This window comes from Callorhinus ursinus, unplaced genomic scaffold (assembly GCF_003265705.2).
Source record: "Callorhinus ursinus isolate GAN/ISIS: 27379988/994484 unplaced genomic scaffold, GSC_fseal_2.0 scaffold51, whole genome shotgun sequence".
NCBI lineage: Eukaryota > Metazoa > Chordata > Mammalia > Carnivora > Otariidae > Callorhinus > Callorhinus ursinus.
Genome location: NW_027397113.1, coordinates 538,473 through 564,505, shown reverse-complemented (window position 1 = coordinate 564,505; position 26,033 = coordinate 538,473). Strand labels below are relative to the sequence as shown.

At 63.0% G+C, this 26,033-nt stretch overlaps 1 protein-coding gene and 1 long non-coding RNA gene across 8 annotated transcripts in view; both read right to left on the bottom strand.

Annotated features, from left to right (window-relative positions):
• Positions 1-4,935: 4,935 nt before the first annotated feature.
• On the bottom strand, positions 4,936-7,870 carry LOC141370939 (uncharacterized). Its single transcript, XR_012375439.1, has 2 exons — positions 5,624-7,870; positions 4,936-5,275 (listed from the first exon to the last, which is right to left on the bottom strand). It is a non-coding gene; the product is annotated as an uncharacterized lncRNA (long non-coding RNA).
• Positions 7,871-12,487: 4,617 nt separating this feature from the next.
• Positions 12,488-26,033, bottom strand: part of TSPAN32 (tetraspanin 32) — an 18,192-nt gene continuing 4,646 nt past the window's right edge. For 2 of the 7 annotated variants that reach the window (XM_025878487.2, XM_025878486.1), the window contains exons 4-10: positions 25,495-25,770; positions 24,614-24,688; positions 19,660-19,761; positions 18,945-19,031; positions 17,240-17,323; positions 16,863-16,954; positions 12,488-16,533 (exon numbers count right to left, since the gene is read on the bottom strand). In XM_025878487.2, coding sequence (XP_025734272.1) covers positions 16,467-16,533; positions 16,863-16,954; positions 17,240-17,323; positions 18,945-19,031; positions 19,660-19,761; positions 24,614-24,688; positions 25,495-25,770 — 783 coding nt within the window. In that variant the 3' untranslated portion in view covers positions 12,488-16,466. Of the gene's footprint in view, positions 16,534-16,862; positions 16,955-17,239; positions 17,413-18,944; positions 19,032-19,659; positions 19,762-24,613; positions 24,689-25,494; positions 25,771-26,033 lie in introns of those variants that run through there. The other 5 variants (XM_025878491.2, XM_025878492.2, XM_025878488.2 and 2 more) reach the window with 4 other exon arrangements.

The following is a 26,033-nucleotide window of genomic DNA, read 5'->3' as shown; positions in this document are numbered from 1 at the left end:
GGCGGGCGGCGGGGCCGGGGCGTGGGCCCGGGGCGCGGGGCGCGGGGGCTCGGGGGCGCGGGGCGTGGGGCGCGGGAGGCCGGGCCGGGTCGCGCTCGGTTGACCGCCGCCGCTGCGCGCTCGCTCTCTGGTCGCGCGCGCGCCCCCGCCGCCTGTTATAGGGCGCCGAAGCCTCGCCCACCAGCCCCGCCCCGGCCCCGCCGCCGGCCGCCAGAGCGCGCAGCTCCTCCCCCCTCTGGAGCACGCGCTCGGTCGGGGGTCAGACGGGGTGTCCCCCAACTGGCGGGCCTGAGCCCGTACGGGGGCGAGGGGGGACGGGCCTGCGGCCAGGGGCGCCCTGGGAAGACCCTCCCCTTCTCTCGTCCTCCCTTAGGTGCTTTGGATAGTCCAAGGAGCCTCCCCGGAGGAGGTGATACACCAGCGATGGTGTAGCCAAAAGTGCTCCCCGGATGGGGACCCTGAGTGGGTGATGAGGCCGACAGTCAGCCGGCCTGGCCTGAAGACCCTGGAACGCAATTCCAGGCCCCCAAGCCCTTGTCCCACGGTAAGGGGGAGTTGATGAGCACTGTTAGAGGTGTCTGTATTTGGAAAGGTCCTTGAGAGGGTGACTCTAGACCAGTATTAAATGTCTGGGAGCCCCGAGTCACCTGTAGGACAAGCTCCAAATACTGTGTACTTTGTGCCCACCCTGGTTGTGCCAGTACCCCGTGGAGGCCAGCCCCGCAGTGAGACCAGGTTCCTGAAGGTGTGGGGGCCAGGCCCGGCTGCCCTCCCCCCCGGCCCCCCACCCCCACTGATGAGGACCGGGGGAGGGGACCCGTCAAGTCGGGGGTGCTTCTCCCCAGGTGACACGCGGATGAAGAAGTCGAAATGTTCTGTGTGTGAGTGACCCTAGCGCAAATGACCGAGACCCCTTGACGTGTGGCCGGCGCCCCGACCCACCGGGACCTGAATGTGTCACTGTCCCTCGCTGCCATGTGAATGCCCTGGGTGGCCAGCTGCTTCAGGGTGGCCAGAGCAGCTTTCTCCTCTCCCTGTGCTCCTACTTGTGTAGTTTTCTTGCTGGTTAATTTAAAAATCTGTTCTGGGGGCGCCCGGCTCTCTCAGTCAGTAGAGCATGCGACTCTGGATCTCGGGATCGTGAGTTCAAGCCCCGTGTTGGGTGTGGAGCCTGCTTAAAAAAAATGATGATATAGATAAGATATAATAAAAAATAAAATCAAAATCTGTTCTGGCTTCCTGCTTGTATAAGAGCTCCAAGCATGTGTTTGTACATAGTGTAATGTTTGTGCACGCTGAGGGGACGTTGTAATAAAAGTGGCTTAAGTCCTCACGTGGGGTCTGCCAGGATCCTGTTTGCTGAAAAGCAGGCAGAAGAGGTCTCTGGGGTGACGGGATGCTTGTCTCCATGTCCTGGGCACCCTGCTGTCCCATCAGCTGCCTGCCAAAACTGTGGGCTGAATCCTCAGAGAAAGGCCTTCCCTGGGCCCTTTGGGAAGGGGAGCAGAGGGGGACCATGAGCCCACCCTCAGGGAGCAGGGTAGGGGGCAGAACCTCCCATGCTGTGCCCTTGGTGCACCAGCCCCCAAAACAGGTCAAGTCCGGCCAGCTTGTTCTGAAGATCAGGCAAGCATCAGCTGGTTAGCAGGTCCCGCCTGTGTGCCAGGCACTATCCCAGGTGCTGGCTCCAGGAGCCGGACAGCCAGGACCCCTTCCCTCAAGGACCTTAGAACAGATGGCACCCCACAACCATCATGTCAATGCTGAGAAGGGAGAGAATTCCCAGGATAATTTAAGGGTAGTATCAGATGGGGCACTCTTCTGGCACTGGGCACTTGGAGGAGTCCACAGTGGACCCAGGCCCTGAAGACCGAGAAGGAGCCAGCCAGCCCTGCAAGGTGCTGGGGAGGAGCATTCCAGGCAAAGCGGGGACACATTTGGAGGAAAAGAAAGGGAGCCAGGGGGTGGGAGCAGAAAGGGGGAAGAGAGCTAGGTGCTTACGTTGGGGCAGGCTGTGGGGTCGGGAGCCAGCACTCAGGTCTGAAGCCCGAATGGAACTGCGTTAGATCTGAGTGCGTGGGGCGATCAGAGGGTCTCTGCACAGGCCTGGTTCCTGCGTCGAATGAGGACACAGGTGTCAGAGGGCTGCCTCGGCCCCACAGCGGAGCCAGCACCACCGGCACCTGGGGCTCACTGGGAAGTGGGCCACGAGGGTGTGTGGGGCCACCTCTGGCTGCCTGGCACAGGTGGGCTCTGCCCTGGGTCCACTTCCGAAGTGCCCTGCCCAGTGGTCCCCCACCAGCTTGACCTTGTGAGGACAACAGGGGACCCACCAGCCGTGTTTCAGGGTCCTCCAGAGACACAGCAGGAGGAGACAGAAGGAGGCTCAGGTTACAGACTGGTGCAGGTGCTCAGGAAGCCTGGGATGCCCCACCGTCTGCCACCTGCAAGCCAGGGACCCAGGAGGGCTGGTGGGGTGATTCAGCGGAGCCTGAAGGCCTGGGAACCAGGGAGCCGGGGGTGTAAGTCCCAGTCCGAGGGCTGGAGAAGGTGAGATGAGACGTCCCAGCTTGAGGGGTGAGGCAGGAGCAGGGGGCGAAGTCCTACCTCCTCTGCCTTCTGGTCTACCCAGGCCTCAAGGGGACTGGGTGAGGCCCACCCGCACCGGGGAGGGCCATCTACTGTGCCGAGTCCACCGATTCCAGCTCAGGTCGTCCAGAGACGCCCTCCCAGACGCCCCCGGAAACAACGTCCCATCTGGGCACCCTGCGGCCAGTCCCCCTGACACGCCACACTGAACATGACAGGCAGTGGTGACATGACCCAGGTTGGAGCAATGGGGGCAGGTGGGCGACCAGAGGGGCGCGTCCCAAGAAAGGACAAACACCCAGAGGGGCTACGCTTGAGAGGTGGGGGGCCGGCTTGCCTGTGCCGTGCCTGGGACGGGGAGAGCCCTGTCCTGAGAGGGGCTGGTTGCCCTGAGGGCCAGTGGGGCTGGTGGTGTGATGGCCATAGGGTGGACCACCCGGGCCTCACAGGGGCCAAACAACCTCAAAGAAGAAGTACAGAGTTGCTGGGCTCACGCAAAGTTGTGGTTGTTGGGACAGCGTGGTGCCCGGCGTGAAGCCAGACCCAGGATCCCCGGATTCGCCGCCCCCCTGGGTCTGGCTCTGAGTCTTCCGTGCAACTTCATGCTGGTTCCTCAGTTTCCCCATCTGTGGCAGTGCGGCCCCCAGTGTTCTCGGGTGGGTGACACGGGAGGACGCGCCCAGGTACGTGGAGCAGGGCCTGGCCTGGGGGAGACAGAAGGGCTCTGCCTCCTTCAGGCTTGCTGGACCAAAAGGCAGGCACAACGGCGGGGCCTGAGCTCACGGCTCCCCGCGGAGCACACATTCCCGTGGGGGGGTCGCTGCCGAGGACTACCCCAACAAAACAAACAGGCTGTTCATGCAGAGTGCGCTACACCGTCCCTGCATCTGCAGAGACTGGAGGGCCGGCCCAGAGCTGAACAGCTTTATAGTTAAAAAGAAAGAAAAGAAAGAAAAAAGAAAGTTTAAAAGACAAAACACAGCAGTGTGCTAACGACTTACAGTAGCAACGAACCGTCCCAAACACGAAGGGGATCCCACCTTAACAGCTGCAAACAGAACAACATACCCAGTGATAAGTTTAGTAGAGGAAGTGTAACAGTTGCACGCTGAAAATTACAAAACACAGTGGAAAGAAATAGAAGAAGTTCTAACTGAGTGGACAGGTATCCAGTGTTCTCAGATCGGAAGACTCCGTGCTGTGACTGTGCCCCAACTCCCCAAATTCACCCCTGGCCTCCGTGCCATTGTTGTCAGAACCCCGGCGGGCTTTTCACGAGCTCATCCCAGAGTTCACAGGGGACCGCCCGGGCCTCAGAGGGGCCAAACAACCTCAAAGAAGAAGTACAAAGTTGCTGGGCTCACGCAAAGTTGTGGTCGTTGGGACAGCGTGGTGCCTGTGTGAAGCCAGACCCAGGATCCCTGGAGCGCGCTCAAGAGCCCAGCAACACACCCCACTTTCCTGGTCGGTTGGTTTCAGCGGGGGCCCTGAGACGATTCAGCAAGAGAGAAAGAACAGTCCTTTCAACCCGCAGTGCTGGGACAGCTGGGTGTATGTCCACACGCCACGGAGCCAAGGGGCCCCACCTCTCGCCATGCCCAAAAATCAACTCAAAATGATCTCAGGTGGGTCACAGTCCCCAGTGTAGGACCTGACTGTTAGACAATAGTTCTTTACCTCTGTCACTGAAAGCACAAGCAAAATAAGAGAAAACACCCAAGTTAGACCTGGCCAAAATTGAAAACTTTGGCGCATCCAAGGGGATCATGGAGGACGTGGAAAGACAACCCACAAGGTGGGAGAAAAAATTTGCATATCATAGATCTGGTAATAGATGAGGACCTAGGACATGAGAAGAGCTCTTAACAATGCCCCCCCCCCATAACCCAACTTAAGAAATGGACAAAGGGTCTGAATCAACATTTTTTCAGCGAAGACATAGATCGCCACGAAGCACACGGGAAGATGCTCGGCGTCACTGGTCCCCAGGGAGATGCCCAGGAGAGCCGTGGTGAGGTATGCCTTCACGCCCACCCGGACGGCCACCAGAAAGGCCACCATAGAGGAGACAGAGGGGAGCGTGGGTTAGTGAGGGTGTGGAGAAGTGGGCCCAGCTGGCTGGTGGAGAGAGAGACAGCGATAGTTCCTCCAGACGCTAAACTTAGAGTCACCATGTGACCCGGCAGTTCCCCTTGGATGCTTCCAAGAGAAACAGAAACCTAGGCAGCTGAAAGTGGGAAGCATCTGAGGGCCCACTGGCGGGTGAGTGGATGTTAGACTGGTGACGATGGTTGCACAACACCGTGGATGTGCTAAAAGAAACAAAAAACAAAAAAACAAAAAGAAAAAACCACTGAACTGTACACTTTATTTTATAATTCTTTTTAAAGATTTAAAAAAAATTTTTAGGTAATGTCTATACCCACCGTGGGGCTTGAACTCACGACCCTGAGACCCAGAGTCGCGTGCTCCACCAACTGAGCTGGCCAGGTGCCCCAAACTACATATTCACTTTACATGAGTGAATTTTATGGTATGTGGATTCTATCTCTGTAAGGCTGGAAATGGGGAAGTTTCGGGGGGGTTCCGATTAGAAGCTGTGGCCTGGGGGAGATGGAGGTGGCCAGCCAGGAGTGGAGCATCCCGTGTGCTTGATTCGGAAGGCAGGTTTGGCTTTGTCTGGTGGCTGCAAAATAGGGGATTCGGGGCAGAAACAAAGGCGGTCCAGGTCTGGTGGACGGAGAATGGGAAGTTTGGCTGAAGGCGGGTTTGGCTGAGCTCTGAAGCTTGTTTGGGCTCAGGAATGCCCACGATGGGACAATCGGGATTGGGGCTGGGGACGCCCAGGCCCCAGGGGTCCTGTTTGGTGGATGCAGCAGGCCGAGGGAAATCAGACAGACATGGGGAGAAAGGAGTGTGAAGGGGAAGGCAGAAATCAGGGTGATGCTTCTACCAGCCCAGAAACCCCAAAGATAACCAGCAACGTGCCGGCAGCAAGGGGAGGTGCCCGGACCAGATTCTCCCTCGCCCACACCTGGGTCTTGGACTCCCAGCCTCGAGACTTCGAGAAAATAAAGGTCCGCTGTCTACACCCGCTGGGTGCTACTAGGTTGCGGCTGCCCCAGGAGATTCAGGTGAGACTCAGGTTTCCACAGGCAGCACCATGTGGTGCTGGCCAGTCTGAAGGGGCCTGGCCACAGTGCTTCCCGAAGTCCTCTGTGGCGCCCTGATTGGTTCCGGGGGAGGAGCTGGGGCCTCCGATCACCGTTCCACAGGCTGCCCCCGTGCTCTGTGGGGCTGGCGGCTTCTGAGTGGTGTGGCCTCTGCTCGGACCTGTGTGGCCACAGGCCCACTGCCGCCCCTCCTGCCACATTGGACGTCAAGTCCCTGGTTCCAGGGCAGTTGCAGGTGGGTCCTGTGCTGGTCGATCCAACACCCTGTAAACCCTCATCAAGGGGGGTGGGATGAGCTTCCGTGCTCGGGGAGGACCAGCCTGGCCTGTGTGTCAGTTCCACCAAAGACGCACGGCTGCCCCTTGCCGGTGGAGGTCTCTGAAGGGACCAGCTGGCCTCCAGAGGGATGGTGTCATAGCGGGTGCCCGGCAGTGGCCTAGGGGGCAGGCTTGATGGGAGGGCCTTCCTCGCCTATCCCCAAATCTGCTCTGCTCAGGGGCCCAGGGGGGCCGCATCTGAGTGGTCGAGGTCAGAGCCCATTCTGTGTATCGGTCGCCCGTGCCTCACTTGGCTGGACACGGACGCTCGTGCTCCCGAGGCCCCTGCCTGTCATGGCCGCCCCTATAGGTCCGCCCGTATGCCTCCTCCCCGGGGCTGGGGGAAATGTCCGGGACACCTTCTTGACGGGAGGAACAGAACCCATTCAGGAGATGCCTGGTCCCGAACCACATCCCGAGGTCATGCCATCTGCTCGGGCAGAGACCCAGGGCTGGCCCAGCAACTGCGAGTTGTGTGCGACTCAGGTGAGTTTTGTGCTGGCCAGGGTTCTGCAGAGAATCAGGACCAGTGGGATTAATACACAGAGAGAGATGGATTAGAGGGAGTTGGCGCCTGCAGTCATGGAGGCTGCCAGGTCCCGAGGTGGGCGATCTGAAGGCCTGGCACCGGGAGTGCCCACCGAGTATGTTCCGGTCCACGTCTGGAGACAGGAGACCATGAGCCGGGCAGAGACGGGGCAGAGAGCAAGCCTGCCCTTTCCCCCCGATTCTGTGCCCCTCGGGACCTGGGGAGTCCTGGCCCTCCCTTCCACAGGTCCATCTTCCCCGGAGACGGCACCCACACGTGGAATAACCCGACCCCGATGACCTCATTCTACCTGAATCACCTCTAAAGAACCTGTCTCCAAACACCGGCAGGCTCTGAGGTGCTGGGGGTCAGGACTTCCACATATGAATTTGGGGTGCACAGTTCAGCCAGTAACAAGGCGGTCACGCTCAGCCTCCCCAGCAAACATCCTTGGCCTCTTGTGTTGGGAGCTGGAGCCGGACCCTCCTGACTGCCTGTGGGTCTTGCCCCAGGACAGCCGCGTCTCCCTGACTGGGTCAGAGCTCTCTGCAGGTCACGGAGCCTCGGGCTCTCGGGCTTGCTGCTCCTGGGATAGCACCCCATCCTTGCTTCTGAGGGTCAGCTACCGGCCTCTGCTCGCTCAGGCGCCACCATCCCGGCTGCCCTCAGAGTCCAACTCTGAAGGGGCACCTCCTGCCCTCGGCCTGGCCTCCAGCGACTGGCCTCCACGAGGTTCTCAGCGGCGCAGGTCACCAGCATCTTCCTCCTTGCCTTGGCAAGTAGGGTGTCTTCTGGGGCCGCCCATGAAACACAGACAGCTGGTGGGGTTTCTGGCCATGTCGGCTACAAAGTGGCCTTCAGAGATACCCAGATTCTAGTCCCTGGGGCCTGGGAATGTCCCCTTTGACGGCCAAGGAGGCTTTGCGGGTGTGATTAAGGACTCTGAGCTGGGGCTATCTGGCCCGGCGTCAGCACGAGGCCCACGAGGGAGGCAGATGGAGAGTTAGCAGAGAAGGTGATGGGAGAACCGTCTGGTCTAGCAAGGACTTAGCAGTGTTCCAGGAGCCTCACAAGGGGTTTAAACCCTGCATCTCAGGGGAGGGCTCAGACACTGACACACGTATCCAACTGAATATTCTTTCCCCATGAGGGAGCAGGCTCGAGCTTGGACTCCGACGGACACCCCCAGCTTCTGTGCGAGGGTTAACTGTGTGTGTCCGCCTGACCGGCCACGGAGGGCCAGACATTTGGACAGACATTAATCTGGGTGTGTCTGTGAGGGTGTTTCTGGATGAGATTAACATTAGGATGCATAGATTGAGTAGAACATTGTCCTCCCTAGCGTGGGTGGGCCTTACCCAATCAGTGGACGGCCTGACTAGCACAAAAGGGCTGAGTGCGGGGATCTCCTCCTGCCTGCCCATGTGAGCAGGCACAGGAGTCTCTTCCTGCCTCAGACCCAAGCAGACATGTTGGTCTTTGCTGGGTCTCCAGCCTGCTGGCTTGTAGACCAGCACTCACAGCCTCGGCTCTCCTGGGCCCCCGGCTTGCCAACTGCAGATCTCCGGACGTCTCAGGCTCCGTCGCCGCATGAGCCCATCCCTTGCGACAAACCTCCGCTATGGCTTCTGCTTCTCCGGAGAACGCTGACGGAAATGCTGTGCCCTTGGAATTGTTCCAGGAGCCTGCCCTCAGCGCGGGAGCCGGTGCCAAGGGGCCGCATCCAAGGAGACCGGCCTGTGCTCCGCTTCCCGGACCCAGCCCCCGTGTCCCCCCTGGGAACAAGCCATTCCACACCACCTGGCCTCCCTCCAGTGACCTCCCTCCACTCCCGCAAGTGAGCCTACGGCCTACCCTTGGGCCTTGTCAGCCTCACCACAGCCTTGCTTCTGAGATTTGCAAATGCCAAGCTCTCAGAACGCCCCGTCCTTCCAGGTGGCCCCATGCTCGCGGCACACACCCGCCTCCTCGCGGGCAGTCTGCTGCTCGCCCGGGCTTCCGGGGCTCGAGCTCTGTGGCCTCGTGGGGGTGGACCAGCTCTTTGTCACCTTCCAACTGTCTTTGGGAACACGTGTCCTCCAGGGTCACCTTGAAAGAAGCAAGGAGCTTACCTCACTTCCCCTGCTTGCCATTGGTTGGAACTCAGTCATGTGACCGGCCTTTGCATTCATGGGGCAACATACCCAGACCTGCCTTCTGGAGGAAGAGAGGAGCGGAGTGGGTCTGAGTGCCCCCCCAAGGCTGCCAAGACAAGCTGACAGTGGCCAGCTCCCCGCCGTGGGAATGAGCCCGTCCAAGACCAGTCAAGCTGAGCCCAATCATGGGAGCTGCAAAGCTTACCGTCATGCCCGCGGAGGTCCGGTGGGTGTTCATTAATTTAAGCGTTTTTTTAATGGCAGCTCCCTGCTGCAGGGACCCTATTTCTGTATTCGTCAGGATAGACCAGGTTATGTTGTGGTAACAAATAACTCCGAAGCCTAAACCGGACGTGACATCAGCTTGGCAGTCAGGACGCTTGCAGTGACCCCCCAGCGGCGGAGGCTGGGCCGGGGGGGGGGGATCCGTGTGATGCTGGCGGGATTCCCCGAGAACTGTTTGAGGTAACTTGGCAGGACAAGAAAGAGGCGGGCTCAAGGAGGAAGGTCCTGTTTGTGCACAGAAATGACAGCAAACGTGGAGACGCACCCAGAAATTCAGAACTTTGCAAGGTTGGAAAGCCAGCTGCCTCCAGAGCTGGAATTTTAAAAGCTTTTTTTTTTTTTTTTTAAGATTTTATTTATTTATTTGACAGAGAGAGCAAGAGAGCACAAGCAGAGGGAACAGTAGAGAGAGAGGGAGAAGCAGGCTCCCCACCGAGCAGGGAGCCCGACGCAGGGCTCGATCCCAGGACCCTGGGATCGTGACCTGAGCCGAAGGCAGACGCTTAACGACTGAGCCACCTAGGCGCCCCTAAAAGCTTTTTGAGGTGAAGGCAGAGTGCCACGCCTGAGTTGGGGCAGGCGAGGCAAAGATCCGAAGATGGGTAAGGGCTGTCTGGCAGAGCCCCTGGCGGCTGCCATCCATGTGGCAGACAGACACGAGAGCAAATAAACCCCAACATTCCCCTGGCTCTGCTAAGCCACTCGTGGCACAGTCTGGCGGGGGCTAGGCAGTCTTCCTCTGTCCTGAGCTGCCCTCGAAGGGACATGAGGCCTCCAGGGTCACCGTGCAAGGGGAAGGGAGTGCCGGGGGACGGGGCGGGGGCTCTGGAGGGGCCACTCCTGCCCATGTGCCCCTGGCCAGGGAGAGACAGCGGACTGGGCACATCACCTTGTCCCGTCTCCCTTGTACCACACGCTCGTGGCCACACCAGCCCGATGGCGTCCGACCTCCCTCCGCTCCTGAACCACGTGGCGTCGATGACACACCACACGCTGCTTTTGTGGCTCTGATACAGTGGGTCCCTCACCTTCAGGCAGCTGAACGTTTGGTTTCTTCTGCGTGGGATGTCCTGCCGTCCAACATACACACGCACACACCCGTACGCACCCGCGCACGCCCACGTGCATGTGTCCACGTGTGCCTCCTCACTTGCTTCCCTTGCAGCTTGGAGCTTGTCTCGCGGCGGAGATTCTGGGCGTCAGACGCCGGGGAGGAGCCGCACCGCAGGCTGTCTGACTGAGAGCTATCCCTGTCCAGCTTTTACGAAGAACGCAAAATGGAATACCTGGCGGGAAAGGAGGAGATCGGGAAACGTGGAACTCCTACCAAGAGAAGGCCGTGGATGCTTCCAGAAGCACGCGGGCAGACATGCTAAGGACACTCAGCCAAGTCTAACACTCATGGGAAGCGCAAGCAACTGAAATAACGGACTGGGGGACATGGGTTTGCCTTGTCCTAAGCAATGGAAATACTCATTCTGTCCAAAATAAAAGTTTTTGGAAATCTTGTTTGGAAAGTAGCAGCCCACACGTTCGTTTAAACAACAGCGGGGCTGAGGAGCTCGCCCACAGGCTGGGCCGGGACCGCAGCGCCCCCCACCCCGGCTCCTGCCCCACCTTCCCCGTCCCTGGTGCTGCCCGGCCGGCCGTCGCCCTCCCTCACCGGCCGCTGCCACTGCCCCACGCGGGGCTCCAGGCTATTTTTGTCTGGTGGGCAGATGAGGGCCCAGCTGGGTAAACAGAGCAAGGGGCTGCCTGTGGCCAAGGTCAGGGTGCACCTCGGGGAGGGCCTGCCCCCCCTCCATGGAAGGTTTTGAGGACCCACCCTTGCAGGGGCTGTGAAAGGCACGCCAGGCTGGGCTGCAGGGATGGGACCTGAGGGGGCCTGGCAGGCGGGGAGGGCGAGCCTCCCCCGCAGAGCCCAGAGGCTCTGACACCCCAACATTCGGCAGCCCCGCGGTGCCCAGGGGGACCCCAGCAGCACCAGGGCTGAGACCAGAGCAGAGGCGGTAGCTAGCAGATCTCGGGGCTCTGCCTCCAATCAGCCAGTAGCTGCTCTTGGGCTGACGCCCAGCCTCTCAGAGTCTCCCAGCTACTCCTTTGGCATTTTTTGAGTTTGGATCCTCACAGCCCTGGGTCGGAGTGGTGGCAGGGCTGCTGGCTGCCACACGAAGGCTCCTGGGGGACAGATGCCGAGCAGAGCCTCTGAGAAGGTCTGGCTGCAGCCTCTGGAGAATTTGCAGCAACCCTTCCTGGGGAGTCCAAAGGGGCTGTTCTGGGAGGGGTCACAAGGAAGGCCTGGGAGGCCAGTGACCGCCCGAGCCGGGGCGCTGGAAGGGCAGCAGTGGGGCCCGATAAGGGACAGCAGGCAGGGATGTGGCGAGGGGCGTGGGCTTCTCCTTCTGGCACCTGGGCCTGTCTCTGGAGCTCAGGAGTGGGTCAAAGCCTGCAGTGCGGTGAGAGTCCTCCGCTGACCCCAGGAGGGAGGGGGTGCTTACTGTCATGTGGCCAAGACTGGCCGCGGCCTGAAGAGAGCTGGGCCAGGCTGGCCGGGGCACTCTGCGGACAGAGAACATGGGGCCTGGCACGGGCTGTCCTCCACCGGCATGCCCCAGAGCCCAGCCCCCCATGCCCACGACGAGACTGTGTCCACTAGGGCGGAGGACTCGGCATCACACAGGCCACGCTCGAGAGCAAGAGAACCTAAAACATTTACTCTAAACAACCAAAGGGCCCAAGAAGAAATTACAGTGGAAAATTTAAAATACCTAGAAGCGAACGATGTTGAAAAAGTGACCTTCAGACCTCGCGGGCTGCAGCAGAGAGAGAGGGGCTGTGGGGAAGAGGCGTGGGGTCTTGGCCCTCACCTGGGACTGAGGTCCGGGACCAGAGCCACCAGCCACAGAAGCTGAAAGAAGCACCGCAGGACCCACCCGGTGGCGACAGTGGAGGGCAGAGTGCAGGGAAGGGTGGCGGGAGGGGTGCGGTGGGGAGGGTCCCCAGCCAGAAGCTTCCCCAAGGAGGCAAATAAAACCAGCAGTCTGGCAAGCTGGATCACGAAACACAAAAGCAATGAAAAATGTTAGGAGGTAAGAAGGGACAAGACAGGTTCAGCAGGAGGGGAAGTGGGTGTAGGACTCTAGTATCCAGTGGGCAGGTTCCGACCGGTCTGAGGATGGACGTGGGTGCGTTCGGGTGGCCCCTGTGGCCTGCTTTCCAAAAGTGACAACAGATTCCCTGAGTGTCTCGACACCAGCCGGGGTCCTGCGAGCCAACTCTGACTCGGCTGGCCCGGAGCCGGCATCAGACCCCACAGGTGAAGGGCTCAGCCCCCCAGGGCGGCCCCCACTGGAGGCGCCAATTGCAAGTCCAGGCTGTGTTCTGGAAATTGGGGGGTTCCCGTGATCCCTGCTCGGGGTCCACGATGTCCCAGAGCCGCACACAGAGCACAGGAAAGGGTTTCCCTTGCCATTACCTGTTTATTAGAAAGGATACCACTCAGGAACAGCCCCACGGAGGACCTGCGGGCAGCGAGGTGCCGGGGAAGGGCCGCGGGGCGTCCACGTGCTCTCTGGGTGCCCCCCTCCCGGCACCCGCACCTGTTCACCGACCAGTTCCCAGCGGCTCGGAGCCTGCCTGGCGGTTCCCCTGGGTGGGCATGGTGATTACCTGGGCGAGTGACTCCTTCTCCCGTCCTCCCCCCTCCCCGGGGCTGTCTGCACGCCTGACCTCTCTGGAGACGGGCCTCGGTCCCGAAGCCACCAGTCATCCCAGGCACACACCCGAGACACTGTCACTACTTCAGAGATGACAAGAGTTGTAGGAACTCTGTGCCCCGAACGGGAACAAAGACCAAATATTCATTTTTAATCATGTCACCGGCCACCCCTTGGTCTTTGACCAGATCCTTTATAGGAACATGATCATAAAGGTCACGGGCTACAGGCAGAGTAGTAGACTAGGTCCTGTCTGTTGTGGTCGTGCCCTGTGAGGACCTCTCCCGGGCCACCCAGCCCAGGTCTGCAGGCTCTGAAGGTGGGAGCGCACCCGGCCGTACACAGCCGGTCCTTGAGGGCTCCCGGTGCCGTGGGGCCAAGAGGCAGCGCCGTCTCCCGCTTTCTTGACGTGATCTGCACATTCGCTGTTATGTATTCATAATTTGTCCCCAGGCCCTCAGCTACTACTGTCCTGTCTCTCCGTTTGTGGTCTTTGGGAGGGCCCCCAGGCCTGGCCGCCAAGACTCCCTGCCCCAGGAGCGCCTCCCCTCCGTCCACCCCCATCCGACTACCAGACAACGGAGCTGCTCTCACTACGAACCCCGCTCTGCCAGATGGGGTGAGGGCTCAGCCGCCTCGTCAGGAACTCCGGTGCTAGGTTTAAAAAGGACCTCGCTACCGTTTCTGGCTTGGGGAGCGCCCGGCTCTGGCCCCGGGGCTGCAGCCCTGCTCTCGTGGGCAGGTGCACCTGGGCGGAGGCAGAGGAGTACCGTCACCATGCCCGTGTCCCCACAGCGCCCCTTCCCCAGACCCGTCAGGAACACACGCTGTATGACGGGGGCAGGGGGGCTCTCCATGAGTCCCGGTGGCGCTGAGTGTGAGCCCACGTGCGTGAAGGCCCTCGTGCTTTGCACAGCCGCTGCTTTCGCTGCCCGTTCCTTCGCCATCACACGAGTCCTCAGAGGGGAGGGCTCTCGGACGCCGGGGGCTGTGGACTGAGTCGCCTGAGCTGAAGAAACGACAGTCCGCCCCCCAGATCGGGGTGCTGTGCCCTGCTCCAGAAGCACCCTGAGCACCTGTGTCCACTGCCAGTCAGCACAGCCCAGAGTCCGTGTCCCTCCTGCCGGGACCCGTTTGTGGCCCTGGGGCCTCGGAGGCAGTGTCAGTGTCACCAGCCAGCTGTGCCCGGGGCTTCCCAGCAGGCCCTCGGAGCCCGCCTCTCTCCGGAGGCAGCCGGAGCCGCGCTTCTTGGCGTCCGGTGCCTCTGCGGGCGCCCCAGGAATGTGTCTGGGCTCTGTCCACCTCTGCACTGCCACCCCCACGACCACGCCTCCTCCGGGGAGCCCTCGGGGATATCCGCCCGCGGATGCATCACCTTCCAAACCTGGAAGGAACCCCTGCGACGGGCACTGAGGTGTCCTTTCGCGCACTGCTGCAGTTCCCACGGTCATTCCCACGGGCCGTGCCACGCACTGGCACCCTTCAGCAGGCCCGGTCCCATCACCTGCCCCCTGGACCATACGACCGGGCCACTGGCCACTGCCCACGAGTCCTCAGAAACCAAACGCCGGGCTTCTCCCAACGGTTCAAATCTTCCCTCGCGGCTGGGAGAGCAGTGAGCAGGGTGGCCCGTAGAGCTGATTGGCTGCCGGCTCCCTCCATCTGCACCACCGGGGCCTTCCAAACAGAGCCTTGTCTGTTCACCTGGGAACTGCCGCCGGCGACCCAGAAGCTCTTGGTCGCTGGGCGAGACCTGTTCAGGTAGAATCCGGCCCTTCCTGCCCCGGGGAGGAGAGGCTCCCTGCGGCACCGCCTCCTGGCACCTCCTGGACGGCACGGGGGCCGTATAAGCCACCGCCATCCCCGCCATCCCCCTGAGAGCGCTTTTCCACCATCAATTAGCATCGGGTAACAAGGTAATAACGCCCCTCAAATGGAGCTTCTCCCGCTCGCAGTCCCCACGGCCGTCGCTGGGAGGTGCCCATAGGCTCTTGCTGCAAACCCTGGCCGAGGGTCCACATGGGGCTGTGGCCAGAGAAGGCGCCTGCATCTACCCCTTGCGGCCTCAGGCCCCGTGGACGCTGCTCAGGCAGTGGGGCTGCGTGCCCACTGTTTGCTGGCACCGGGTGGGGGACACCCCCAGGCAGACGTCCATCCCCAGAACACGGTCCAGGAAAAGAGGAGACAGCTTTCATGAGGCCTGTCCCGCACTCCAGCCCCCAAAACCCGGCCCGCCTGTGCACGTGGCCCTCTCCAGGTCCGGTGGCGGCGGGTCAGGCTTGGCCGTGGGTTTGCTACCACCGTGCACACATCAGGGAGTCGGGGGGGGGGGCTTCTCTTCTGCACCCCAGTGAGGGTGGAGCCCAGACCCCAGTCCTCCGTCAACCTTTATCTGGATCAGGCGGCTGATTGTCGCCCCAGGGGCCTCCGGGTCTGCTTCCTCCCGGCGACCTTCGTTCCCGCTGCTCATCTTCCTCCACACGGGCGTCCCCGGCGTCCCGGCGGGTCAGCAGCAGGACGTCTGTCCCTTCGGCCCGCCCAGCCTCGATGGTGCTGTATGAGGGCCTCTGTCCCGTCCCACCCATGTGTGTTTTCTCCCTCCGATTTCTTAGTAACCATCTGGAGACTCCCACCCCGCCGAGTTGCTGGTTCACAGAATTTCACCAAATCCCCTTTTCTTTCCTTTGGTTCCACCGTTGTTGTGCAGAGGACGCCAGCTTTGCTGCTTGGTATCATTAAAATATATTTTGCGAGCTGTAGAAGGCAAGCTGAGCAGAACAGGACTGGGGTGGGGGTGCGCATGGCCAGAGACCGACTGTCCCGCACCGCAGGACCCACGAGACTCGGGGCCTCCTCGTCGGGGGGACAAGGTCTGCTGCTGCCCCCGTGCTCTACTTTTGGCGCCTTGTTAGGCGGGAATGTGCTTGCTCTCGGAGGTGTGCGTGTGCGCGCACGCGTGTGATTGGAAACACAAGGGGAGGGCTGGGGTGGGTATTTGTCACGTCGTCACGTTTTTGGCTGCCTGTGCCAGAACGGTCCTTCGGTTTTGGGGGGACCCCCCCTTTGTTGGTCCTGCTGGGGGCTTGGGATTTTTAGCAGAGGGTGCACAGCCTCAGGGACAGTAGGAGCACGTATCAGAGAGGGGGTTTGGGTGTCCAGGGGGAGCGCCTGGCTACTGGATTTCTAGTGTCCTCCAGCACTCACACCGCAGGTCCTGCCTCGGGCCCTGCACCTGTGAGCACAGTGTCCTTGGAAGTGTGAGATTTGCTGTCCGAGAGACGGAGGTTCCCAGTGGACCTCTTGCAGCCACAGGGACCCTTGAAAGCAGAGTACTCGCCCGCCGGAGGGAAGGGGCGGTCGGAAGGATGGACAGGCCCTCGCTGCCTTGGAGGCGAAGGCTTCTCATGCAAAGGATGTGGTCTTAGGGAGCAGAGGACCGTCCTCACTGACGGCCATCAGGGAGGGGCCCTCGGTCCCACCGCTGCACGGACCCGTGTTCCGCCAACAGCCTGGCCTCCTCCTCCCCCGTCCCTCCGCCACGTAGCAGAAAACACCTCACATCGTCCTTGTAAGGCTCGCGGTTGAGCCGGCTGAGCCTCTGTGAGCACACAGGTGGTGGGACAGGCGGTTCAAACGTGTCAGTCGTCCTGGAGCAGCCGAGGGCCCCCCGAGGGTCCACTTGCACCCAGGCGGCCGTGGAGAACATCTGCTTCAGTTGTGGGCTAAAGCTTGGGGCTCCCCTGGGAGCGTCTGAAGAAGCTGGGCTCCTGGGGCTGGCAGCCGGGCACTCTGGGAAGCAGAGGGGACTGTGAGAATGTTCTAGAATGCACGGGGGCCGGGCAGGATGCCTGGGCAGGAAAGGGCCCAGAAAGCCAGGGCACAGGGGTTGGGCGTCTGGGTCTGGGTCCTTCCTGGGGCGCACTTGTGAGGTCAGGTCTTGGTGGGGAGTGGCGTGAAGGGGGGGGTCCCTGTGGGGCTGTAGGAGTGCGTGCAACGCTCCAGCGGCTCCCCTCCAGTGGCCAGGGAGCCAGCCTGAGCACCCGGCTGCCTCCGCCTGCTGCTGGCCTCTGCCCCTTGGGGGATGGGGTGCGCGGGGCGGGGGGCAGGTTGGGGCCTACCTCCGGCTCAGGGTGTATTTGCCCTTGCGGTCCAAGCTGCCACCAGAGCGAATGGCGAACCAGAGAAAGGAGCTGAGCAGCATCGCGTACACCTGGGAGGGCGGAGGCGTCAGCATCAGCGCCTGTGGCTCCCGGGGAGGGGCGCACGGCCGCCCTAGAGGCACTGGGCTCTGCAGGGCTCCCAACTGTCTTGGGAAGGCGGTGAGGTACTGTCCCCTGCCAGGCTGCCTCCCTGCGGTCAGCAGCCTCCTCTCTGGCTCCCAGTACACACGGGGAGCCCTGCTGCTCCCCGAGGCCCCTGCTGTTCCATTGGGGTGGGGGATCCGCGGGTGGAGGGGCGGCAGCTGGGGAAGGGGTGCTGAGGGAGGGCAAAGTACCATGGCGGCGAGGCCGATGCCGGTCAGGGTGGAGGCGATGTTTCTGTGCGTCCTCAGGAAGCTCCTGATCCCCACCAGGCAGTCCTGAGCAGAGGGCAGCTCGCGTGGCACCCGCCCTGGCTGTCCCCTCCCTGCCCGGGGTGAGGGTCTCTAGCGCCCGCCTGGGCCGAGTGCTAGGGCAATGGGAGGTCAGTGGGGGCTGGGGCCGTGCGACCTACCGCCCCAGAGCTCTGGGGGAAGGCATCACAAACAGGCGGAAAGCAGCAGGATGGAGTGGGCCTCCATGGGGACGGAAGGTCGCTGCCCCAGGGTCCTGCACGTGCCTTTCTTAGCGCCCGCTGACCTGCCTGGGCTGGGTCACGGGTCTGGCTCCCCTGGGCAGGCCGAGTCTCCCTCACTCCCTGGCCCAGGGCGAGGGGAGGGCAGAGAAATAGCTGGTGGAGGGGCTGGGGTCCTGGGCTGCCCCAGCCTCCTGCTCTATCCCTGACCCCAGTGCCTCCCCAGGGCAGGGCATCCACAGAGGCTCTCTCTGGAGGAAAAGGGAGGTGACCGTCCCATCTCTGAACCACTCAGATGGTGGCATTTGGTTTGGGGGAAGACGCTGGCATTTTGGGGAGGCCCGGTGAGACGTTCGGGATGCTCTTCTGAAGGCTGGGATGGGGAGGGACAGGAGGCTAGCTTGGCGTCTGTCTGTGCATCCACCTGTCCACCTGTTGCTGGATAGGGGCTGGACCCTCCAGCCTCCGTACTGCCACCCAGGCCTCTGTCCTGGCTGGAGTCCCGCCCCTGCTCAGACCTGGGCCACAGGACTGACTGGCTGGCCTGGAGGTTGGGACCTCTGGCCTCCAGGGGCAGCCGGAAACGGTCCCAGGAACCCGGGGCCACAACCCTGCAGCCTGGCCTGGGTGCCCCGTGGGAAAGCGGCCCCTGATCAGCCCCTGCTCCCCGTGTGGCCACACGTCCTCCCGGTAGGCAGCCTGGGGGCCTGACCACCCTCCAGGACACCACCCCAGCCACTCCCATGCCCTCCCCAGGGCAGCTCTAGCATCCACACCCACGCTCTGTGGCCTTTACGGTGGGGACCCCTCCGTTCTGGAAGGCCACAGAGCCGTCCCTCAGCCCACTTTGCTGACGGGCACCGGAGGCCTCTCCCTGAGAGGCACGCGCTCTCAGCCCCCTCCCAGGCATGCTGGGCCCTCTGCTGCCCCCACCCTTCCCTTCTGGGCCAGGAGCCATTTGCATCCTCCTGTCTGCTCCTTGGAAGGCAGCCGGGAGCCTCTCGCCCAGAGATAGGGGTGGGTTTGTTTCCCGGACAGCGGGGGAGGGGAGCCGGGAGGGCGGCTGCCGTCAGGGAGGGCTGGTGGGGAAGCTGGAGGAGGTGCCAGGCCCCTCTCTGGGCCATGGGGAAGAAGGGACTTCCTGGCTCTGCGTGCCACTGACCCTCCCTGTCCCTTCCGTGGAATGTCCTTCTGGCTCCTTCCCAAGGAGCCCCCTCCAGACCAATGTCTGTCTTCCTCCTCCCTGTGCGCTTCTGGAGGCTTCCGAGGGCAGGCGTGACCTCGGAGGGGATGAAAGAGTGAAGGGAGCAAGGGGCCGAGTCCAGCCCTCACTGCGGCCTCCAGGAGTCCTGCAGTGGGGGGGGGGGGGGGGGGGGGGGGGGGGGGGGGGGGGGGGGGGGGGGCAGGTCCGGGCCTCCCCTCCTCACCTGTCTGGCTGCCTGCTCTCCCCGACACAGACCGGCCTCCACGTCCCCCAGGAGGCTGAAAGGAGAGCTCTTGCCACAGCACAGGAACTGCAAGAACGTATGGAGGGATGTGTCTGCAAGGCGGGGCAGGTGGGGGGCAGCACAAGGAGGCCACCGGCGAGGGGCACCCAGCAGAGCTGCCCCAAGAGGCCAGGGCCACGGGCCGCGTGCGGAGGGTGGCAGGCACCGGGCAGCCCGGCCCTCCCGGCCCCGCGGCTTCCCCATAAAAAGAGGGCTCTTAACTGTCCACCACAAGCTGTCAGCACAGCCACCGCCCGCCCCGCGGATGGTGCACCTGCTGGCGCCCGCCTCCCGAGCTGAGACCCGGTGGCCACTGGGGCCTTGCTTCATGCTGTGCTGTCACCAGCCTGAAGTTCTTAATCAGTTTTGGACAAGAAACCTTTCCATGTTGCTTTGGCCCCCAAATTAGGTAGCCAGCCCCAGCCAGGCCAGAGGGAGAAGACAAGAGGTCTTGGTCCCGCCCTCCCCACTACCGAGAGGGTGTCGGTGGCCTGTGTCCCGGGACCCCCAGCTCAGCAGCTGGGCGGGGGCCGGCTGATTCTGGGGGCAGGCCACTCCTATACCCATTTTCTGGGTTGCAGTCCAACTGGGGAGGCTGAATGTTCCGGAGCCAGCCTGGCGAGGGGGAGGCCACCCCCCCGCCCGACATGCTCACCGTGTCCTGAATGGCCACCAGCTGCTGCCGCGGGGTTCCGGACAAGTTCTTCACCGCCCGGTCATACACCAGGTCGTAGGCGTCCAGCAAAGCATCCTCCACCTGCACCAAGAGCATGATGGGAAGACCTCCGTGCTGGTGAAGCCCCCTCCTGAGAGACGCGGCTCCCCAGTGGGGGGCCTGGCCTGAGTGTGCCGTCCTAACAGCTTCCCTCCTCCTTTCATTGGGCAGAGCCCCCTGAGGGCAGAACCTGGGTCTCCTGGGGGGCTGGTCCCCAGACTGCCACCATGGGGCCCCCTCCCAACAAGAATGACCACTACCGTCCCCGTCCCGCGCTGGGGCCAGCTTCCTGCACGACGCGCCAGAGACCCAAGCCCTGTGGCCTGCCTCCAGCGCTGGTCTTTCGGGGTGTGGAGGGCCTGGCCGAGGGAAGGGCCCACCCTGTGTCTGTCCATCTGGGTGGTGGGACAGGGAAAGCCGACAGCCAGGCCTGGGCAGAGGAGGCTGGGAGAAGCCTCCCGCCAGGAGCTCAGCTCCCCGCTGATGGTCTAGGTCTCTCCCTAGAACCACCTGGTGGGTTCCAAAACCCCGGGCAGCTAGGCTCCAGGCAAGGCCTTTGACCAAAGAAACCATGGGCGTCCAGGGCCAGCTCTGGGCAGACAAGGCAGATAATGGGGAAAGAAGGTATTGGCCAGGGGCCCGGCCAGGTGCTGCCTTCATTGCGCACCCCAGCGTCACCCAGACCCCACTGCTTCTACCCTCCTAAGCACCTCCTTCTGCCTTTGCTCACGCCACTCCCCGCAAACCTAAATGCCCACCCTTGCCACGTTAGTCCCCCAAAGACAAACCAGAATCTCACCTCCTCCAGGAAGGCTTCCTCGACTGCTCTGGACTCAGCAGTCTCCTGGCACAGGCCAGGCTTCTTTGCTCCTCCCTTGCCCTCTGAAGCCTCCTGTGCCCTCCCAGAGACCCCGAGCACTCACACCCTGCCCCTTTTCCCACCCTGTGCTGTGCCGAGCTTACAGCTGGGACACAGCGGTGGCTGCTCAGGGCTGCCCTCCAGGGCTCGGGTAAACTGATGCCCTTGCCTGCTCCGGCCACTCATGCGCTCCCGGAAAGGGTGGCCATCCGTCCGGCAGCCTGGGGGCCTGGGGTAGGTGGGCCACAGAGGCTGCCTCGACAGGAACCAGAGGGACTTTCATCCCAACCCCACCCCCACTTCTGGCACTATCTGGCCCTCCCGTGGAGACATGCACTGCAAGCCATCCCGAATTGGGTCAGCTGGCTTCTAGCCAACCCGCTGGGAGGTGGGCAGTGCCCTGGGCTGGAGGGCAGGCGTCAGGCTGGCCACCACGGCTGCGGGGCCTGGCCAGTGGCCCTCTTTCTGCCTGTTGCCTCAAGACCACGAAGCCTCTGTGTCCTCACAGGAGGGGGCCCAGGGAGGCTGGGGGCCCAGTAGAGTGGGCCTGGGGTCAGTGGGCAAGTGGCTGAGACAAGGAGGCAAGCTCAGACCACCCTCCTGGTTCCATCCCCCCACTAGGGCCCCGGGAGTAGCCGGGTGCCCCGAGGCCAGCTCTCTCTATTGTAACCTTGGCCTAGGAACAGTGTGCTGCCCTGGAGTCTGTCCCTACCACCCCAGAAGCAGGGGACATGAGCCCCTGGCTGCAGGCAAAGATGCAGATCCTGCCAAGCCACCTCCCTCACCCTAGACTCCCGGGCCTGGTGGTGGGGGCCAGGCTGGACTCTTCCCAAAGGCCTGGGCATCTGTCCCCCATTACTGAATTGAGAGGGTGCTCTAGGAGCCTGAGTCCGTGTTTCCCCAGGAGAAAACTGGGGTGGACCAGGTGGTCTCAGAGGCCACTAGGCCCTGCCACCTCTGAGCCCCCTGCCAGGGTCCCCCCTCCTTAAGCCTGACTTCAGACCTCCAGGGGTGCCCCCCAGGATGGATTTGGAGCAACAAGGGTGGAGAGTGGCAGCTAGAAAACCCCGTGAGGGGCAGGGGCACCCTCTCACTGCCCCCCCGCCCCGGGACCGTGGCCTGCTTTGAGGCCACGGAAGAACGTGGCTGGTCCCTTCTAACTGCATTCTCTGGCTTCCTGTCTGTAGGGTTGCCCCAGGCCGCTGTCGGCACCATGTATTTCAGGATATCTTGGGGGGTTGTCAGCTGGACCCTGGAGAACGAAGGAGCCTGGGGCTGGGACGTATCTGTGCTGGGAGGGTCCCGAGGCTCAGGTTCCCGGGGGAGGCCCAGGATGGAAGGCACCCCTCATGCAAGCCCAGACACCTCTGCAATAGTCCCACCGAGCCCTTCACTGGCCCCGTTCCTGCTGCGTGGCAGCCCCTCGCGGGTCTCTGCGTCCCCCCTCCACCGGGGTGGAAACTGAGGCCGGGAAGGCAGCTGGTTGCCCAAGGGTACCAGGCGGGGAGGCTGAGCCCAGGCTGAGGCAGAGCTCCCGTGACCAGGCCACTTCTGTGCCCGCAGGGGCCTGGACACGCACACACACGGCACTGGGAGGCGGATGGGGCCCCCCAGGCCTCAGGCCTGGGAGGAGGCCCAGCCCCCATCAGGGGTCAGGCAAAACCCCGAGAACCGACCCCCGAGGGCCAGGCAGAGCCTGGACCAGATCAAGAGGTTTCATGGGGGATGGTGGTGGGGGGTTGGGACAGAAGAGGCCCAGCTGGGAGCTGTCCGGCTTCCATCCCCTCCCCTTCTCAGAGCAGGATCCCCATCTGGCCCGTGGCCTGCGGCCCCTGCACAGCCCCTCCCCTGCAGAGCCCAGCATCCGGGGCTCCAGCTATAAACACAGCGTGTCAGAGAAGAGAGGACGGGCTGTAACCATCCCCGGAGAGCCGCAGGGGGCCCCAGGGCACCCTGGCAGCTGTCCTGAGCAGGCCCACCCACGCTGTGACCCAGACCAGCAAGGGGCCGGACCAGTGGAAGGAAAGATGAGCCTGAAATGCCTGCCCGCCCGGCTCTCCTTGGGCAAGCCTGCTGGCCAGCCCCACCAAGGGCCCCGCTCAACTTGCAGGGGCACCAACCCCCTCCAAGAGCCTCGCAGCCAGAGGAAATGTCACGGGGGGGAGGTGACCCCAAATGATGCCAGGGTGGCAGTGGGCAGTCTGGGGGAGATCCTTGGGCAGGGAAGGGAGAAGAGGCATTGACTCAGGGCCCTGGATGGTGGGCTGGATTCTCCTGGGTCCTCCTGCCTGGTTCTGCCAGCGTGACCTGACTCCCCACCCCCCGGGGCTGAGTACCTCCTCTGCAAGACAAGGGCATGGCCGCCACGCTCGACCTGGTAACCCAGACTCATGGACCCCAAGGAGCATGGAGTGGGAGAAGCGGAGCCCACTTCTGGGGCACGGGAAGCCAGGACCAGAGAGGGTAATCACACAGCTAAAAGCACACAGTACGAACCCGGCCCAGGGTCCTGAGCCAGCTGCCGCCTGTGAGGCTCTGCTCCCGCATGACCATCGGGGGTGGGGGGTGGGGGGAGGACAGAGAGGCTGGAGCCACTGGGGACTGAGACACACAGGCAAGAAATCACGCCTGTCCTGTGCTGCTCACACAGTGTTTTGCCAGAAGCCGAGTACGTTTCAGGCAGACTGGCCTCGGTGTCCCTGGGCTGGTCCTTGTGGAACGCATGGAGAAACTGAGGCCCATTGAGAGGAGGGGCTGCTGGGGATCACAGAAACTCAGGGCAGACAGGGCCTATGCAAGACAGCTCCCCTGCCCCTCTCTGCGGCCCCTCCTGCTGGCCCCCTGGCTTCCCAGCCGCCCCGGGGGGCTTGCCTGGGTCTGGGCTCTCACGGGATCTTGTCCACGGCTGGGGGCTGCAGGAAGGCCCGTCCCTTGTCCCTTTGGCCTCTGCCAGGAAGCAGCTGGGCTAGCAGCTGGCCCCTACTTGCCATCCTGCCGGGGCCCCTCTCTCCGAGCCTCTTGAGTCCCCACTTGCTCTGCCCAGACAGGGGGCCTGGCCTTGACCCCCAGCCCTGGTCCGGGAGGGGGCCGGCCCCACACATGCACTGGCCAGCCCCAACCCCCAGGCTGGCTCTCGGCTTCATCTCAGGGCCCTGAATCCAGACAGAATTTCTGGAGGGCCAGGCTGTCCTGGCTCCTGTGCCCCAGAGGCTCCTCCCAAGCTGTGGCCCTGCCCTGCTCCCCTGGGTCAGCGCCCAGGCCTGCAGGCTTCGAGCCCCACTCACATACGTGCTCTGGGGGCCGTGGCCCTCGTGACTGAGTTAGCCCAGAGCTGGTGCTTCCCCCAACCCCCCAAAATGGGACAAGGGCCCTCTCACATCCATCGACACTCAGCTGAGCCAGCCAGCACCCAGAAACCATCAGCGGAGTAGATGGATGGATGGACAGATGAAGGAAGGAAGGAAGGCAGGCATCACCTCCTGCGGGGTGGGGGGGTCCATCCCCACCATGACCGTGGGCATCACCACCCCAGTCACCACCAACACAGAAGCCCTGGGAAGAGCCCACAATGGGGGTGGGGCCAGGACAATAGCCAGCAGCCCCCCTCCCGCTGGGCCGCCCCTGCTCCAGGACTGAAGGGAGGATGTCCTCCTGGGGCCTGGACGCTGGCAGGGCCCACTCGGGAGCACAGTCCCTTTTGGGCAGTTTCCAGAGCACTGACCCCTCTAAGCAGTCCCTCAGGTCAGCCGGGACCCCCCCTCCCTGCTCTTCATACCCTTTCCAACTCCCGGCCCCTCTCAGGGCCCGGCAGAGGGCAGGGCTGAGGGGCTTGGGGGTGAGGGGATCAGAAGCCCGCACCTGCCCCTGCTTCCCTGGGAGCTCCTGCCCCAGCCCCAGAGAGGCCAGGCCCTCAGGGCCCTGTGCCCCCCTTCAGGCAGAGGATGTCCCCCCAGAATGGTCTCTCCCGGTGGAGGGGCGACTTTCCCGGTTCAGGTACCCCTCCGCGGTGTGATGGGGGTGGGGCCAGGCGCTCACCTGGGTGGGGTTGTGGAATCTCCAGAAGGCCACCTGCACCAGGGCGCCGAACACCAGGGCAAAGCACAGGAAGCCCTAGGACAGAGGAGGCACAGGTCACGGTGTGCAGCCCAGCGGGCCACCTGCAGGCCACCTGCAGTCCTGGGCCGTCCCCGCGGGCTGCTGCCCCCCGAGGGGGAGACCCACCGTGGCCTGCGGGGGGCACACTCTTCCCACCCCTTCTGGCCCTTTTGGGAACTCTCTCCCCATTCCGGTCCTGGCTCACGAGGGCACGTCGATGGCAGAGCCACGTCCCCTCCCCCAGGGAGGGAGGGAGTCCCCAGTTGATGGAAGCCCCCGCCCAGTGGGGCTGCTTCCGAGGATGGGCCCTGGGAGAAGAAACTTCCCCTCTTCAGGAGGGTCCAGGCGGGCGCAGCGTGGCTCTGGGGCTGCCCGCTGCCCTGGCCAGGGGGCTCCCTGCAGGTTCCCAGCAGAGACAGCTGGTGGGGCACCCCGAGGTAGGGTGAGCCTGGCAGGGAAGCACCCCCACCCCGTCTTCAGACCCTGTGCAGTCCCCTGACTTATCCCCCTGGGACCCCAATATTGGAGATGGGAGTTCTCTGGGGGGAACGTCTTTCCATCACCAGCACCCCCACAGTGCCCTTCTCTCTGTTGGTCGGGGCGTTGGAGCTGTTGACCTCCCCACTTGCAGAAGCCGGGAATCTTACGGACCCCGCCCCTGAGAAATGCACTTCACAGGCCCCAGGACTCTTTTGTGGGCAGTTTCAGAGGGTCACCCCAGACTAGGATCCCCAGCCTATATGCTGCCCTGGGGACATTATCCCCACCCAGAGCTCGGCCTGCCACCTGCATGCTAGGGACCCTCAGACTGGGTCTCCCACCTCGTCTCCTAGAGCTCTGGGCAGCTCATCGGGCAGCCGGCCACACAGCCTCGGTGTCCAGAGGGCTGATGTGTCTGCATCACCTCCTCCCTCCTGCACCGGCTTTGTGGGAGCCCCGCTGCCCCGGGCCATGTGTCCCTGGCTGGGCTGACACAGCACCCCTTCCGGGCGCATCTGCAGCCCGGCACAGGCTGGGGCCGGGTTCTCCCCACCCAGGGGCCTCCTCGTGAAGGGCGAGACCCAGGAGAATAGATGACCAGTGGAATGGAGAGATGCCTGCAGACACAGGCGGACACACGGACAGGGGCTGTGGGTGGCGCCGGCACCAAGAACCGGCCCCACCAGGTGCTGGGAAAGAGCGGGCCACCCCCACCAGCGCCCGGTCTTAGTTCGGGCACAGGGGCCTCTGGCTGTGCTCAGGGGCGGGCAGCCCCTGCGTTCTCCTGCTCCCTCCTGCCCGCCCAGGGGCCTGCAAGGGCCTCGGTGTCCAGGACATGGGTTCCTCCCTCCCTCTCCTCCTTCCTTCCTCCTCCCTCCTC